The sequence below is a fragment of the Rutilus rutilus genome (genome assembly GCF_951802725.1).
Source record: "Rutilus rutilus genome assembly, chromosome: 10".
Classification (NCBI taxonomy): Eukaryota; Metazoa; Chordata; class Actinopteri; order Cypriniformes; family Leuciscidae; genus Rutilus; species Rutilus rutilus.
This window is the reverse complement of record NC_140215.1, coordinates 833,773-849,194: the sequence shown is the minus strand read 5'-3', so window position 1 is coordinate 849,194 and position 15,422 is coordinate 833,773. Positions and strand designations below refer to the sequence as shown.

Sequence of the window (15,422 nt, the reverse complement as noted above, 5' to 3'; positions counted from 1 at the left end):
AATCTGCTCATATCTGGCTTACTCGAACACACACATCACTACGCAACAACAAACGGTGCGCTTGATCATTTGCATTGAAGATTCAAAAGCATTTGGTGAACAGAAATGTTTTTCCAACATCCTAATGTTCTGTATTGATCTGTCCACATGAACACATTTTTGGTGATGAGGATGAAAGAGGATAGATATATAAGCTGTGACGTAGATAATCTAGTTTAATAATGAATGAATGAATTATTTTTTTTGGCTAATAGAAGTTCTGAATGGCCGGTAACTTAAAAATGTAGAAGCCAAATTGTCCGGTGAGTGAACAAGTTCATTTCAAACCCTGATCGACAGATGATGTCACTTTAATCTGAAACAACTTGGGTTTCATTTAAGTTTTACATTTGATCAATTCAGGCATTTCCTGGAAATCAAACCCATGATCCTTCACTATAAATGCAGTGTTGATAAGGATTGTGTGTGTGATTGTTAACTCTGTATGCCGAAACAGGAATTATTCCATGGAACGCGACTCCGGGAAAAGCTTGCGGCTCAACGCTAGGTGACATCTGCAACACCAGTGAGGTATGAAAGCACACTTCTCGGCTTGTTACCTCAGTCGTCCCGCAGTAGATACACATGATCTTGTGTTTGTGTTGCAGTTCTACCTGTCGTACCACCTGTATATCGTCGCGTGTGCCGGAGCCGGAGCGACTGTCATTGCTCTGGTAAGCACATGTTTCTCGTATGATCACATATAAATGGGGTGTTTGTTCCTATTCCTCCTTTTTTTTTTCTTTTTTTTTTTTGTCCCTTCATTCCCAGCGCCATCTCCTGCAAACCATGTGCTTTAAGCCCCTGATCTAATGGTTAGTTTGAGGAGACGTGGGATGCCAGCTTTAGTAGAAGCGCTTCTCCAGAATAATGCACAATTTATGCTGTGAGAGCATTAGATATTATACTTTATTTTCGAGTATTTAGTCACATGCTTGACTGAGAACATTACGACTTAAGACAACAGATTTAACGCCACAAAACTAGATCCCATTATAATCAGTAAAGCTGTCTACACTGGAAGCGTCTGATGTGTCGTGTTACACCTTCAGTTGACGGACGACCGGTTTATATTATTGACTTAATGCACAACTACTACAGCTCACTGGTAGATTAATATTATTGAATTGGTTTTATTATTTCTTAATTTAATTTTAGTTTATTTGATTGAATTTTATTTTAATTTTGTGTATTTAAATTTTATTATTTCTTTCTTTAATTTAATTGTATTTAATTTATTTTAATTTTGTGTATTTTAATTGTATGATTTCTTAATTTAATTTAATTAAAAAAAATGCTTAAAGTTGTGTATTTTAATTTTATTATTTCTTAATTTAATTTAATTTTAATTTGGTGTTATTTTATTATTTCTTTATTTGATTTTATTTGATTGAATTTGATTTCAAAATTACATACAAAAATAATAAAATTAAAATACACAAAATTAAAATTCAATTAAATACATTTAAATAAAGAAATAATACAATTAAAATTAAAATAAAAAACTATTATTTCTTTATTTAATTATATTAATTTAATCTAATTTTTTTGTTTTAATTTCATTTCTTTATTCAAATTTAGTCTTTATTTAATTTAATTTAATTTTAATTTTGTGTATTTTAATTGTATTATTTCTTTAATTAAATAATTATATATATATATATTTTTTTTTGTCACAAATATTCTTTTCACTATGAATTTTATTTGTAATGTAATTTTTTCTGTTGATGTTTTAAATATTTAAATAATTTCTGACATTATTTCAAAGCAACCCGTGTTGGTCTTTGCCTTCTAATTTAAATATTTCTTTTCTAATCTGTGTGTGCAGTATATAAATGCATATATTTGCATACTAACATTATTTTGCTATCCTAGAATAACCCATGCAAAGTCAGACGCTTGCAGTGTCGACAGTGTTAGCGGTGTAATCTCAGGAACAACAGACTTACTTCATCTATAGTCAAACTGTCACTAAATGCGTTTCTTTATTCCGTTTCATATTCTTTATTATCTCATATTTGTGCTTTCTCTTCCACCAGCTCATCTACATGATGGCTACCACGTATAACTTTGCTGTTTTGAAGTTTAAGAGTCGAGAGGACTGCTGCACTAAATTTTAACGCAGTTGCATCAAAGTGCCTAGATGAGCAGCCACTGACAATATGGACTAAAATAATAGAGATGAAAACAAATGAGAGAAACATTTCATTGCTTTTGACATGTAATGTGTAAATATAGGATTGTATACAGATGTAGCATTTTGGACGCAGGTGCTGTAAACATGGACGTGTTGTTATGGAAAGTTTACATTTGTTTCTGCAACCACTAGAAAAGCTTAATTTGAAGCCTAATATAGTCTCTTCCATCCCTCCTGCGGTCTCTACAGTATTATCATCAGTCAGGACAGATGCAGACAGTCAGGAAAGGGTTTTCCCATTCATTTTCTCATTAGAGATTCTGGAAAATTCTTCAGAGTTCTGATCCATGAAACAAACCAACCAGACGATGCACAAAATTACATCTCGAGTATTTGAAAATCAGACAAGGACATATTAAGTAATATAAGATAAGTATAAAAACTTGTATTTGAAGTAAGTACAGGGTGGGCCATTTATATGGATACACCGTAATGACATGGGAATGGTTGGTGATATTAAAGTCCTGTTTGTGGCACATTAGTATATGTGAGGGGGCAAACTCCTCAAGATGGTTGGTGATATATACATATACTAATGTGCCACGAACAGGACTTTAATATCACCAACCATTCCCATGTTATTACGGTGTATCCATATAAATGGCCCACCCTATATATATATATATATATATATATATATATATATATATATATATATATATATATATATATATATATAATATAAATTACAGTTTACCTTTTTTTTTATAAATCATCATGAACGCATTAAATAATTGATCAAAAGTGACAGTAAAGACATTTAAAATGATGGAAAAATTATATTTCAAATAAATGCTGTTCTTTTAAACTTTCTATTCATCAAAGAATCCTGAAAAAATAAAATGTATCAGTTTCCACATAAATCTGAAGCAGCAGAACCGTTCTCAACACCAGCCGCGTTTCCATCACCCTTCAAACTGCGCAAATAGAAAATACAGCCAATGGAAACACGTCAATTTCAGCTTTGATCACAGGAATAAATTACACTTTACTGTATATTCACATAGAGAACAGCTGATTTACATTCTAATAATATTTCACAATTTTTACTGTATTTTTGAACAATTAAAGGTGAGCAGAAGAGACTTTTTCAAGATCAAAACTTGTACTGACACCAAAAATGATATATTTTTATTTCATGAGTTTAAATAAGATTATAAATAAGATAAGTAAAACACTTTAGAAACACATCTGTAATGAACTCTGGGGTTTTATTCAATTCCTCTATAGAGAAAATGAATGTGATTTTGACTTCCAGAATCTGCTGAGGTGTACTGGGGGAAATATATAGTTTCTAAAGATTAAACTTTCTGAATTGTGCCAATTGTGCCGGTGCCAGTGAGCCTTCCAGTGTTTCAGTGGTGTTTTCTTCCTTCGAACCCGTTTACAGTTCTTAGTGTTGTTTTTATCATTCCTATTCATTTGTTTTAAGCAGTATTATGAAGATTGTTGGTATCTTTCATGGAGTTATTTTAAACACAGACACTTTCACTGTCAAAATACAAATAAATAATTCTAAATTCCAAAAAAAAAAAAAAAACATATTTAGTTGCATTATCTGTAAGATCAGATTCAAAACTGCATCTATATGATCAGAACACGCTACGGTAGATCTTGTCTTGTATTATTATATGATTTGCTCATCATAACACTGTCTGCTTTACTATTAATAAACAAAAACATGCTGTCATTAGGAACGAACTGTGTCCGCTGATTTAAGGTCATTGCTAAAAACTTTACATTAGGACACATTATTAAAATCACAATGATAATTGCAGCATGTGATCAGAAGAATCACATGGAGATTGTGCCAAACGCTTGATTATGTGAATTTAACTTTTTAAAGGCAGTAGATGCATTAATTTACAGCTTAAAATCGTCCTAAAAGCTTGTTAAAACTTTATTATTGCTTCTGTTAAAGGGGTCATGACACGACATCTTCCAGCAAAAACATTCAAACGCTCCGAACAAACATATAATCCTGTGACGCGATCCGACAAATGGAGAAAATCAGATGTGTAACAGTATATTAGATCTGTGCATTCACTCTTAAAGAGACAGCAGCCTTTCATGTTCATTAAGAAACTCTCACTGCTATTGACTGCTTTTATCCTTATTATGAATCAATTCATATTTAATTCATACAGTGTTTTATTTTTTACATTTGATTATTCAGTTTCGGTAGTATTTCTTACTACATGATAAATAAACCTATGCTACTAAACCGAAAAAATCTGCCTAATAACAGAAGACTGTGTGTAATAATCGTATTCAGCTTAAAGGGCATTTGTCTTATAATTGTGGGTCGACTAAAATGGGAAGAAAAACTAAATAAATGTCAAGGTTCACATTTAATTCAGTGGGATCTTATTCTATCTTCTAGACCTATTACACCGTTTACCGCAGTCAAAAAGTAACACAAAACAGTCAACTACAATTAAAATGCACATATCGAATCGAAATTCGAATATAAAAATCAAGAATCGGTTTTGCATCGAATTGAAAGGTGACACACATCCAGTGTAGGCTAACATTAGCCGTTTAGCTACTGAATGCCAGTGGGCGGAGCCTACGGTGCAATGATGTTTAACTATTGGTCGATGTCTTGCTCTGGAGGCGGGAATATGCAAATGTGTTTGCTTGAGTGATGTCACAGATCCCGTAATATCAAAACGAGCTGTTTTTGGAGCAAAACATCAGACAAATTTGATTCCTCGTGTCATGAACCCTTTAAACCTCTATTATAAACCAGCTAATTTCTAGCGCAACATCAGGAATCACAGATGTGGCTCATCCAATGAGTAAACCTGTTTAATGTGTGGCTCAGTGCTAGTCGTCATGTGTTTCTCCTGCTTGTATCGCAGTGTTATCTTCAAACTGAGATCCAGCGTTATTGAATTAACAGTCAGATTGCATGAGTTATTTAATACTCTGAGTTTGTGGTGGCTGTAGTTTTTCCTTTATAATGAATAAACCTACTTTGTGTACGAACTCTCCTCAGTGGTCGTTATTCTCTCGTACTAACCCTCATTTCAAGCTTCGCTGCGCTTCAGTCCCTCACACCCCGTCCTGTGCATATTCATGTGTTTATATGTCATAATATCCACTAGATTGTAGATGTTTGTACAGTAAAGGAATAGTTTGGCTGAAAATAAACCCTTGTGTCGTTTTAAACCCATATGCTGTTGTTATTCTGTGCAACTCAAGAAAGAATGCACTTACTTTTATTGCTTTTATTGGCTTCATGATGCTTTATATAGTTACATTTTACTACTTATTTAAAAAAGATATATTGTTTATATTGTCTCAAAACATATCTATATTTTCATCAAGCTCGTTATCTGCATATAAAGAGATACATTTTTTGATGATACACGCAATCAAGCAGTTGAGATTTGCTGTATTATATATATATATATATATATATATATATATATATATTCATCTGATAAATGCACTTAGAATCGATGTGTTGTGAAAAGTGTTATAGAAATAAATGTTTGTAATAATTACTGCATGTATTTAAAAATACAACAGCATACAGGTTTGAATTGACATGAGTATATTTTCATTTATGGATGAATTATTCCTTCACAATATGTTTGTGTGTGATTGTGTGTCTGTGTGTGTGTGTAAATGAGTGTGTGTGAGTGAGTGTGTGAGTCAGTTGAGTGAGGAAGTGAGTGAGTGAGTGTGAGAGTGAGTGTGAGAGAGTGAGTGTGAGTGAGAGTGTGAGTGAGAGTGTGAGTGAGAGTGAGTGTGAGAGTGGGAGTGTGAGTGTGAGTGAGTGTGAGGGTGAGTGTGAGGGTGAGTGTGAGAGTGAGTGTGAGAGTGAGTGTGAGAGTGAGTGTGAGAGTGAGTGTGAGAGTGAGTGTGAGAGTGAGTGTGAGAGTGAGTGTGAGAGTGAGTGTGAGAGTGAGTGTGAGAGTGAGTGAGAGTGAGAGTGAGTGTGAGAGTGAGTGTGAGTGTGAGTGTGAGTGTGAGAGTGAGTGTGAGAGTGAGTGTGAGAGTGAGAGTGAGTGAGAGTGTGAGAGTGAGTGAGAGTGTGAGAGTGAGAGTGAGTGTGAGAGTGAGTGTGAGTGTGAGTGTGAGTGTGAGTGTGAGTGTGAGTGTGAGAGTGAGTGTGAGAGTGAGTGTGAGAGTGAGAGTGAGTGAGAGTGTGAGAGTGAGTGTGAGAGTGAGTGTGAGAGTGAGTGTGAGAGAGTGTGAGAGTGAGTGTGAGAGAGAGTGGGTGGGTGTGAGAGAGAGTGGGTGGGTGTGAGAGTGAGAGTGAGTGTGAGAGAGAGTGGGTGGGTGTGAGAGTGAGTGTGAGAGTGAGTGTGAGAGTGAGTGTGAGAGTGAGTGTGAGAGTGAGTGTGAGAGTGAGTGAGAGTGAGAGTGAGAGTGAGTGTGAGAGTGAGAGTGAGTGTGAGAGAGAGTGGGTGGGTGTGTGAGAGTGAGTGAGAGTGAGTGTGAGTGTGAGAGTGAGTGTGAGAGTGAGTGTGAGAGTGAGTGTGAGAGTGAGTGTGAGAGTGAGTGTGAGAGTGAGTGAGTGAGTGGGTGAGAGAGTCAGTCGGTGAGAGTGAGTGAGTCAGTCGGTGAGATTGAGTGTGAGTGAGTGAGTGAGTGAGTGATTCAGTCAGTGAGAGTGAGTGAGTGAGTGAGTGAGTGATTCAGTCAGTGAGAGCGAGTGAGTGAGAGTGAGTGAGTCTGAGAGCGAGTGAGAGCGAGCGAGTGAGCGAGTGAGTGAGTGAGTCAGTGAGCGAGTGAGTCAGTCAGCGAGTGAGTGAGTGAGTGTGAGTGTGAGTGAGTGAGCGAGTGAATGAGTCAGTGAGTGAGTCAGTGAGTGAGTCAGTGAGTGAGTCAGTGAGTGAGTCAGTGAGCGAGTGAGTGAGCGAGTGAGTGAGCGAGCGAGTCAGCGAGCGAGTGAGCGAGCGAGTCAGCGAGCGAGTCAGCGAGCGAGTGAGTGAGCGAGTGAATCAGTGAGCGAGTCAGTGAGTGTGTGAGTGTGAGAGTGAGTGAGTGAGTGAGTCAGCGAGTGAGTGAGCGAGCGAGTCAGTAAGTGAGCGAGCGAGTCAGTGAGTGAGTGAGCCAGTGAGTGAGTGAGTGAGCGAGTCAGTGAGTGAGTCAGTGAGTCAGTGAGTGAGTCAGTGAGTGAGTGAGCGAGTGAGTGAGTGAGTGAGTGAGTGAGTCAGTGAGTGAGTGAGTCAGTGAGTGAGTGAGTGTGTGTGTGTGTCTTCATACACTGCTGCTGCTCTGTCTCTGTTATTAACTCTCACTGGCCGTCACTCGACTCTCTTCCAGATCCATTATCTAATGATCCTCTCTGCAAACTGGGCTTATCTAAAGGACGCCAGTCTCACACACGCGTATCAGGACATCAAACTGAAGGAGGAGCGCGAGCTACAGGACATCCAGGCGCGCTCCAAAGAGTGTGTGAACTCCTACTCCTGAGGACACACACACACACACACACACACACACACACACACACTGAAGGACGAGCGCGAGCTACAGGACATCCAGGCGCGCTCCAGAGTGTGTGAACTCCTACTCCTGAGGACTCACACACACACACACACACACACTCACTAACACACACTAATGCATCTGCTGCTTTCCTGTCCACTAACGCCGACTACACACACATAAACACACACCCGTTTCTGTTTATCTTCTGTTTCTGTTCGGTTCCTCTCGAAGCCCTTTGAGATCCAGCGACGGCTGGTTGAAGTTTGAAATGTTGCACTATTGGAAACACGGCGGAAACGCAAATCAGATTCTGTTCGTAACAAGATGTGATTGAAACATGACTATAAGTGAAGTGCAAGCATTCATTTCCCATGATCCCTGGTAGGACGTTTTCTCTTGTGCATTTGCATTATATACATGTTGCAAAATTTGCATTTAAAATCCAATTTTGTGCAAAAATGTCTTGATCTTTGCTCGTGTTTTGAGTGCACTGCATTGTGGGATACTGTCTGTTACCACTGTATGCTCTGCGTTTGGATTAATGATGATGACCACTGAAACATTCACACTACCTCACATATACCACTTTTGTTATTTAGCTCAAAACTTAGTTCATAATTCTGTGTGAAATTACTGTGCAAATGCATTTCTTCAGAATCCCACAATTCATTTTCTATTGGCTGAGTGACATTACAGAACTGAACCTGCTCTATGATGAATAAAGTATAATGTTTATACTGTCCCCAAAAGAATGCATGAATAATGAAAACATGACAACTTAAAGAAATTATGTTTTACATTGTGAAAGAACACGTAAAGCGTTTATGTCTAATGCATTAGAAAGGTATTCAAAATGCACATTTTATATATTTAAAATGCATTATATTTGTAATTACATCTGAAATTGGATGTTTGTCACGTGTTTTAGTGCATTATGCTTTATAATGAGATGCATAATAATGCATTATATATAAAGGCTTTATTTCTATTGTAATTCTCATTTTCAGTGGTGATTCTCATTACTATTGGAATGCAAATTATAATTGTTTTTAACAGAAAATCTCATCTAAATACTTTATTTGTATGAACGCGATGATATTTGGAGGGTTGGTTTGATTTTGCCCAATTTTATTTGTAAAATAAGTAACTTGTACTGCAGATGTTCTCATTTTCCATTTAGTTTTTGTGTTAATCGTGCATCTGAACCTCATCGTGAATATGAACTCTGACCAGCAACTTTTTTTTTTTTGGGAGGATAAAACTAAAGTAACAAATTATGCAATTGTAAAAGCCGACAAAGCTCTTTTTCTCAGTTTTATTGATACAGCATTTGATACATAAAGCGAACCGGTGGTCATTATATTGACATGTTGTAGGCAGCATTTGCCAGATTTTAATGTCATAATGTGCATTCTTTTCTTTTTTAGTTTTAGTCCATGTAATGTTTATTGCTGTCCATTTGATTCATATATGAATTCTGTATAATATCGCTTTTTAACCATTTTTCTTAGGGGATTCCCTTAGTTTGTACTGCTATTTTGAATTTAAGAAAATAAAAAAAAGGCAAAAAATAGATAAATTACAAAGCGCAAATATATAATGCATCACCCTCTTTTATAAGCCTCAAGCTTTGACTTGGCCAGAAGGTTTTCATGTATGATGGATATCTGTGTTTGTAATGCTTTAATCACTGGTAATATTCAGTGACGCTGTACGTTAAGGTGGACTGTGAATATTAACAACTGTCCAGAACTGATGATTTGATGTCGGCGACACTGAACATGTTCAGCCCTTCAAACAAGCTGTTGGATTTTATACAAAAATAAATCAAATATAATAAAAGACTTCCTGGATCTCAACGAGCCGTCTTTCAAATCAATCAGTGAGTGTCATTACAACTCCCTTTATTTCTCCAGCGCTTTATACAGTACAGAAGCAGACTTAACGATGCAAACGTCATCAAACATGAGAATAATTCATATTCTGCTGTAAATAGTCATATAAAATACATTTATTCAGTCTCTCAATAAAAACAACATTCCCAAAGCATGAAATCCACTGAACACGAGACGATCCAGCGGGAAACGAGGCGAACCGCTTGATGTTCTTCACCAGAAGTCGTCGTCCGGCTCTTCGTGTGACGTCACGCCGGCACTGAGGAACACAGAGAAGGTTTGTAATGAAGAGTTTCTGTTGAACAGTGAAAGACACACACTGAGGCTCACCTGCGCTCGTCGGACAGCAGAACATCCTCTTGACTCTGGTGTTCTGATGCCTCTTTCTTTGGACTCTAAAGTTCATTAAAAGAGTCAGACATATCTCACATTAAAATCTGCTTGTGAACATTCATAAGTCGACACCATTGCTGAGTATTTTCTATGGAAGTAAAAAATAATGGCAAATGTTTTTGAAACAAAAAAGCTTGTTGAATTGCACTAATTATAAAAAGAATACGCAGGGCATTAACCGTGTTTGCATTTTAATACATTGTATTTTTAGATTATATCTATGGGCTGAAATATGGTCGTATATTTAATTTGTGAATATTTCAATTCTAAACATTTCACACATATTTTCATTATTAAAAATTCAATAATCCATATTCACCTTTTAGATTTCACTTCCAAAATGTTAATTCTGTTTAAAAATAAAACCTATAATATTCGACAGGCAATTTTCAGTCCATTTCATTTCGCTTTACAGAATTCACTTCCACAAATTCAGTGGTTCAATTCCACAGAAAATTCAACATCTGACATCCGGGAACTGCCGGAATATCAATAGATTGCAGATTCATAATCTCCATCTGCTACTATGAGCATTTTTAGAGAATGACTTACAGTCGTAAATAGACTTTCGACCGTGTTGAATTTCAGCCCATAAAAATGCAAGCCTTAAAAATACAATGTATTAAAATGCAAACACGGTTTATGCAATGCATATTTCTTTCAATTAGTGCAATTCAACAAGTTTTTTTGTTTCAAAAACATTTGGCATTATATTACTTGCATAATTTCCTCCTTAAAACTGCAGTGAACCAAAGACAGTCTCAAACACACGCTTTGAAATCGCTGGTGTTTCTGACGTCACAAACTACCTTGTAACCAATCAGATCAACGTGTGATCGTCAACCAGTGGATCTCTGAGCTGAGTGAGTGAGTGGAGGCGGGGCTCATTTGCATATTCATAGAGCCGCGCATACTAAATGAGGCAAGGGTGTCGAGTTACATTCAAGATGTTTTATGAAGAATTTTCAAGGAAAAAACGCTTAAATATGTCATTTTACCGATCGAGGATGAGTTATAAGGGATAAAATGATTGACTACAGGGGACTAAAGACTTCTTGCATTACAGTAGAGAATCTGTGTGTGAACCCCCTCCTGAAACAGCCTGTCTTCATGCACCTGATCCTGCGGTTCGTCCTGCATGAGCATCATCATGTACTTCTGAAGCGGATTGGCCACATCAGCTCCTCCTCCAATCGCTGAGGTCGGTGATGTCACGTGACCTTCTCTCTCGTCCTCTGCTTGTTTCTCGTTCTGATCCTCCTGAAAGTAGATCAAACAGAAATCATACCGTCAGAGTAAAATCAGCCACAATGCTTTAACCCTCATCCTTCCCTCGCACTTCGTGACGCATCTTTCCCTCGCGGCTCAAAACGACCCGAAGCCCTAAAATCACATTTACATTTTTTTTTGTCCATAAAGCATTTTTTATTTCATTTTGATAATATTTTTTCTAATCCATTTTTTGGGGGAGATTTTTATTTACCTTTAAATGACTAGATTTGATCAATAAATGCATAGTAATGTAAGCACATTCCTCACATTCTTTCAACTTAAATTCAAAATAACTCACAATTTCATGCATAACCCTTTTAATTCAGCTCTAAATATCTTACACTGGGCGTCTTTGACCTCTTGTGGGAAAATAATAATATATGATGATATTTCATGACTCTAGATGAGCTGTTCCGCTGGGTCCTAAAGTCAGTTCGCTTCAGTGTGCATTCAGATACACATACATTGTAAAATAATTTTTAGTCAGAATTTTGAGCATTTTTATGTTTTTCTAATGTGTCCTGAAGCATTCCTCGCATTCCTGAGGGAGTCACTGACCAGAGAGGGAAGGATTTGTTACTTTTTTAAAGTTCAGCCACAAACCTCCTCGAATCCATTAAATGTTTGGTGTGTGTATTCATGGTTTATGAGGTCTCGGACCCTCTGATGAACACTCAAGTTTTAAATAAAAAGAAAGAAAGAAAGAGTTTGGTGTGAAAACGACCCGAGGGAAGGATGAGTGTGCAGTTGTCGTGTGTGTGAACGTCACCATCTCCTGCTTGAGTCTCTCCATCTCTCTCTCCTCTCTCTCCTGCGCCTCCTCTCTCTCCCTCCGTCTCTTCTCCTCTTTTCTCTTCCTCTCCTCCTCCCAGCTCTCCTCCTCTTCCTCACGCCGGTCTTTCGTTACGGCTGATGATGACGATGATGATGATTGTACATCTGAAAAACACCACACTAGTTTATATACAGTGATTTCAAAACTCAAAGAGGAAGAGCGACTGAAGATCCGTCTCACCCTGATGATCCTGGAGCTTCTGGAGGAAACACTCCTGATCTGCGGACACAACTGAACACACACACACACACACACACACACACACACACACACACACACACACACACACACACACACACACACACACACACACACACACACACACACACACACACACACACACACACACACACACACACACACACACACATGATCTTGTGAAGATGTTTAGCAGATAAAATATGCCAGAAGGGCTCCAATCATATTCACTACTGGTCAAAAGTTTGGGGTCGGTAAGATTTTTGTCTCTTCTGCTCATCAAAGCTGCATTTATTTGATCAAAAATACAGTAAAAACAGTAAAATATTATTCCAATGTAAATCATCTGTTTTCTATGTGAATATACAGTAAAGTGTAATTTATTCCTGTGATCAAAGCTGAATGTTCAGCATCATTACTCCAGTCTTCAGTGTCACATGATCCTCCAGAAATCACTCTAATATGAACCATGATACCTTTTATTTTTCAGGATTCTTTGATGAATAAAAATAATTTATTTGAAATATAATCTTTTATAAAATCATAAATGTCTTTACTGTCACTTTTGATCAATTGAATGCATCCTTGATGAATAAAAGTATGAATTTCTTTAGAAAAATCTTCTGAACATTAGTATGTATCTACAGAAATCTCCATGATTCTATAGGCCTGGGAAACTAAAGTCCCTGATATTCCCAGAATCCTGATGAATCCTCACGTTGAACGGGGTCGGTGAGATCGTGAAGCGTGATCTTCTCCGGTTGAGGAGACGACTCTTGGGATGAACTGGAAATGATTTCCTGCAGTTTGGGTGGACTGTGAAATCAAAACAAAAAGAATTATAATATGTGTGTGTGGCGTGTGTGTGTGGCGTGTGTGTGGGGCGTGTGTGTGGCGTGTGTGTAGCGTGTGAGTGGCGTGTGTGTGGCGTGTGTGTGTGTGGCGTGTGAGTGGCGTGTGTGTGGCGTGTGTGTGTGGCGTGTGTGTGGGGCGTGTGTGTGGCGTGTGTGTAGCGTGTGAGTGGCGTGTGTGTGGCGTGTGTGTGTGTCGTGTGTGTGTGGCGTGTGAGTGGCGTGTGTGTGTGGTGTGTGGCGTGTGAGTGGCGTGTGTGTGTGGCGTGTGAGTGGCGTGTGTGTGGCGTGTGAGTGGCGTGTGTGTGGCGTGTGTGTGGCGTGTGTGTGTGGTGTGTGTGTGTGTGGCGTGTGTGTGGCGTGTGTGAGGCGTGTGTGTGGCGTGTGTGTGGCGTGTGTGTGGCGTGTGAGTGGCGTGTGTGTGGCGTGTCTGTGGCGTGTGAGTGGCGTGTGTGTGGCGTGTGTGTGTGGCGTGTGTGTGTGGCGTGTGTGTAGCGTGTGAGTGGCGTGTGTGTGTGTGTGTGTGTGTGGCGTGTGAGTGGCGTGTGTGTGTGGCGTGTGTGTAGCGTGTGAGTGGCGTGTCTGTGGCGTGTGAGTGGCGTGTGAGTGGCGTGTGTGTGGCGTGTGTGTGTGGTGTGTGAGTGGCGTGTGTGTGTGGCGTGTGTGTGGCGTGTGTGTGTGGTGTGTGTGTGTGTGTGGAGTGTGTGTGTGGCGTGTGTGTGGCGTGTGTGAGGCGTGTGTGTGGCGTGTGTGGCGTGTGTGCACCTGCTGCTGTGGCGTGTGGTGCTCTTCATCCTGGGGCTGGTGTGTGTGTGTGTGTGTGTGTGTGTGTGTGTGTGTGTGTGCACCTGCTGCTGTGGCGTGTGGTGCTCTTCATCCTGGGGCTGATGTGTGTGTGTGTGTGTGTGTGTGTGTGTGTGTGTGTGTGTGTGTGTGTGCACCTGCTGCTGTGGCGTGTGGTGCTCTTCATCCTGGGGCTGCTGGGACTGATGTGTGTGTGTGTGAAGTCTCTGGATGAGCTCATTTCTCCAGCAGGGATCGGGGAGATCTCTCTCTCTCTCTCTGCAAACACCAGTGCCGCTCGCCCGCTGTCAGAGATCATCCTCCGCTCTGATCAACACACACACCAGTAAAGCATTAGTTCACTTCAGAATTGAAATATCTTAATAATCACTCGCTACTGGTGATTCTGGGATTCTGGATGAGTGAGATTGGCCTGTTTTGTTATTGCCGGAGTTTCTGAAGCTCGTGTAAAGACTCCGCCCTCTTCTGAACGGAGGCGGAGCTAAAGCTCATTTTCATTTAAAGGGACACACACAAAACGGCACGTTTTTCACAACAAAAAAGGGGCAAATTTGACAAGCTGTAATAAATGATCTGATATTTTGAGCTGAAATTTCACACACACATCTGGGGACACCGTAGATTTATATTACATCTTGTGAAAAGGGGCATAATATGACACCTTTAAAGGAAATTGGGGTGAAATAGTAAAATTCCATAAAAATACACACCTGTGCCAAAATGTATGCAGTTGGCATTAAAAACCCCAGAAAAAGACTAAATGAATCGCACCAGGGTTAAAGGAACCACATTTGGCCGAATGTTTCCGGTTGCTGCTAACCAGTGCAGTTAAAGCGTTACCTTGATCGTCCCGATCCGCGGCTCTGCGTTTGCTCCTGGACACTGCAGGAGAGAGGAGTCTCGGTGGGTCTCTCTCTCTCGGGGAAGGGGTTCTGCTCAGTCTCTCCACGGGATCCAAACTCACTCCACAGGTTCTGGGATCTCTGTTCTGATGGCTCCTGTACGCCTCCTCGAGTCGCTCGGCTTCGAGCTCCAGCTCCCGGATCCGGGCCAGAGCGCCGGTCACCAGGCCCGAGTCGTGCTCGTGTTCAGGGGCTTCGACGCGAGTCCACCGGCCCCTGAGGGCCCCTGCTTCAGGCACATCAGCGGCACACGGGGCCCTGGGCTTCCAGGCGGAGTCTGCGTACACGTCAGGGGTCAAACTGAGAACTGATCGGTCTAGCAGCGAAAGCTTGGGATTTCGAAGGACCTCGTTCTCCAGAGCTGAGAATGAGAGAGAGAGAGAGAGAGAGAGAGAGAGAGAGAGAGAGAGAGAGAGAGAGAGAGAGAGAGAGAGAGAGAGACCGAAAACCCCACACCATCAAACACACTACTAATGAAAGATCAGGGTTCCCACGCCGTTTGATCATTTAGAATGATTGAACAATTCATTGAAAAGAACTTCATTTGTGAATCATTCTTTTTAGTGTGATTCACTTCAATGATTC

The 15,422-nt window shown here is 39.6% G+C and overlaps 2 protein-coding genes across 6 annotated transcripts in view; one reads left to right on the top strand and one right to left on the bottom strand.

Annotated features, from left to right (window-relative positions):
• Positions 1-9,002, top strand: part of gpm6bb (glycoprotein M6Bb) — a 44,712-nt gene extending 35,710 nt beyond the window's left edge. The window contains exons 5-7 of one of the 2 annotated variants that reach the window (XM_084421948.1): positions 497-570; positions 648-713; positions 7,520-9,002. In XM_084421948.1, coding sequence (XP_084278074.1) covers positions 497-570; positions 648-713; positions 7,520-7,669 — 290 coding nt within the window. In that variant the 3' untranslated portion in view covers positions 7,670-9,002. Of the gene's footprint in view, positions 1-496; positions 571-647; positions 714-2,078; positions 2,583-7,519 lie in introns of those variants that run through there. The other variant, XM_084421949.1, reaches the window with a different exon arrangement.
• The window catches only part of ofd1 (OFD1 centriole and centriolar satellite protein), a 37,076-nt gene continuing 30,570 nt past the window's right edge, over positions 8,917-15,422 (bottom strand). For 2 of the 4 annotated variants that reach the window (XM_084421943.1, XM_084421944.1), the window contains exons 15-22: positions 14,776-15,198; positions 14,073-14,241; positions 12,999-13,096; positions 12,263-12,313; positions 12,017-12,186; positions 11,092-11,235; positions 9,913-9,977; positions 8,917-9,841 (exon numbers count right to left, since the gene is read on the bottom strand). In XM_084421943.1, coding sequence (XP_084278069.1) covers positions 9,796-9,841; positions 9,913-9,977; positions 11,092-11,235; positions 12,017-12,186; positions 12,263-12,313; positions 12,999-13,096; positions 14,073-14,241; positions 14,776-15,198 — 1,166 coding nt within the window. In that variant the 3' untranslated portion in view covers positions 8,917-9,795. The remainder of the gene's footprint in view (positions 9,842-9,912; positions 9,978-11,091; positions 11,236-12,016; positions 12,187-12,262; positions 12,314-12,998; positions 13,097-14,072; positions 14,242-14,775; positions 15,199-15,422) is intronic. The other 2 variants (XM_084421945.1, XM_084421946.1) reach the window with 1 other exon arrangement.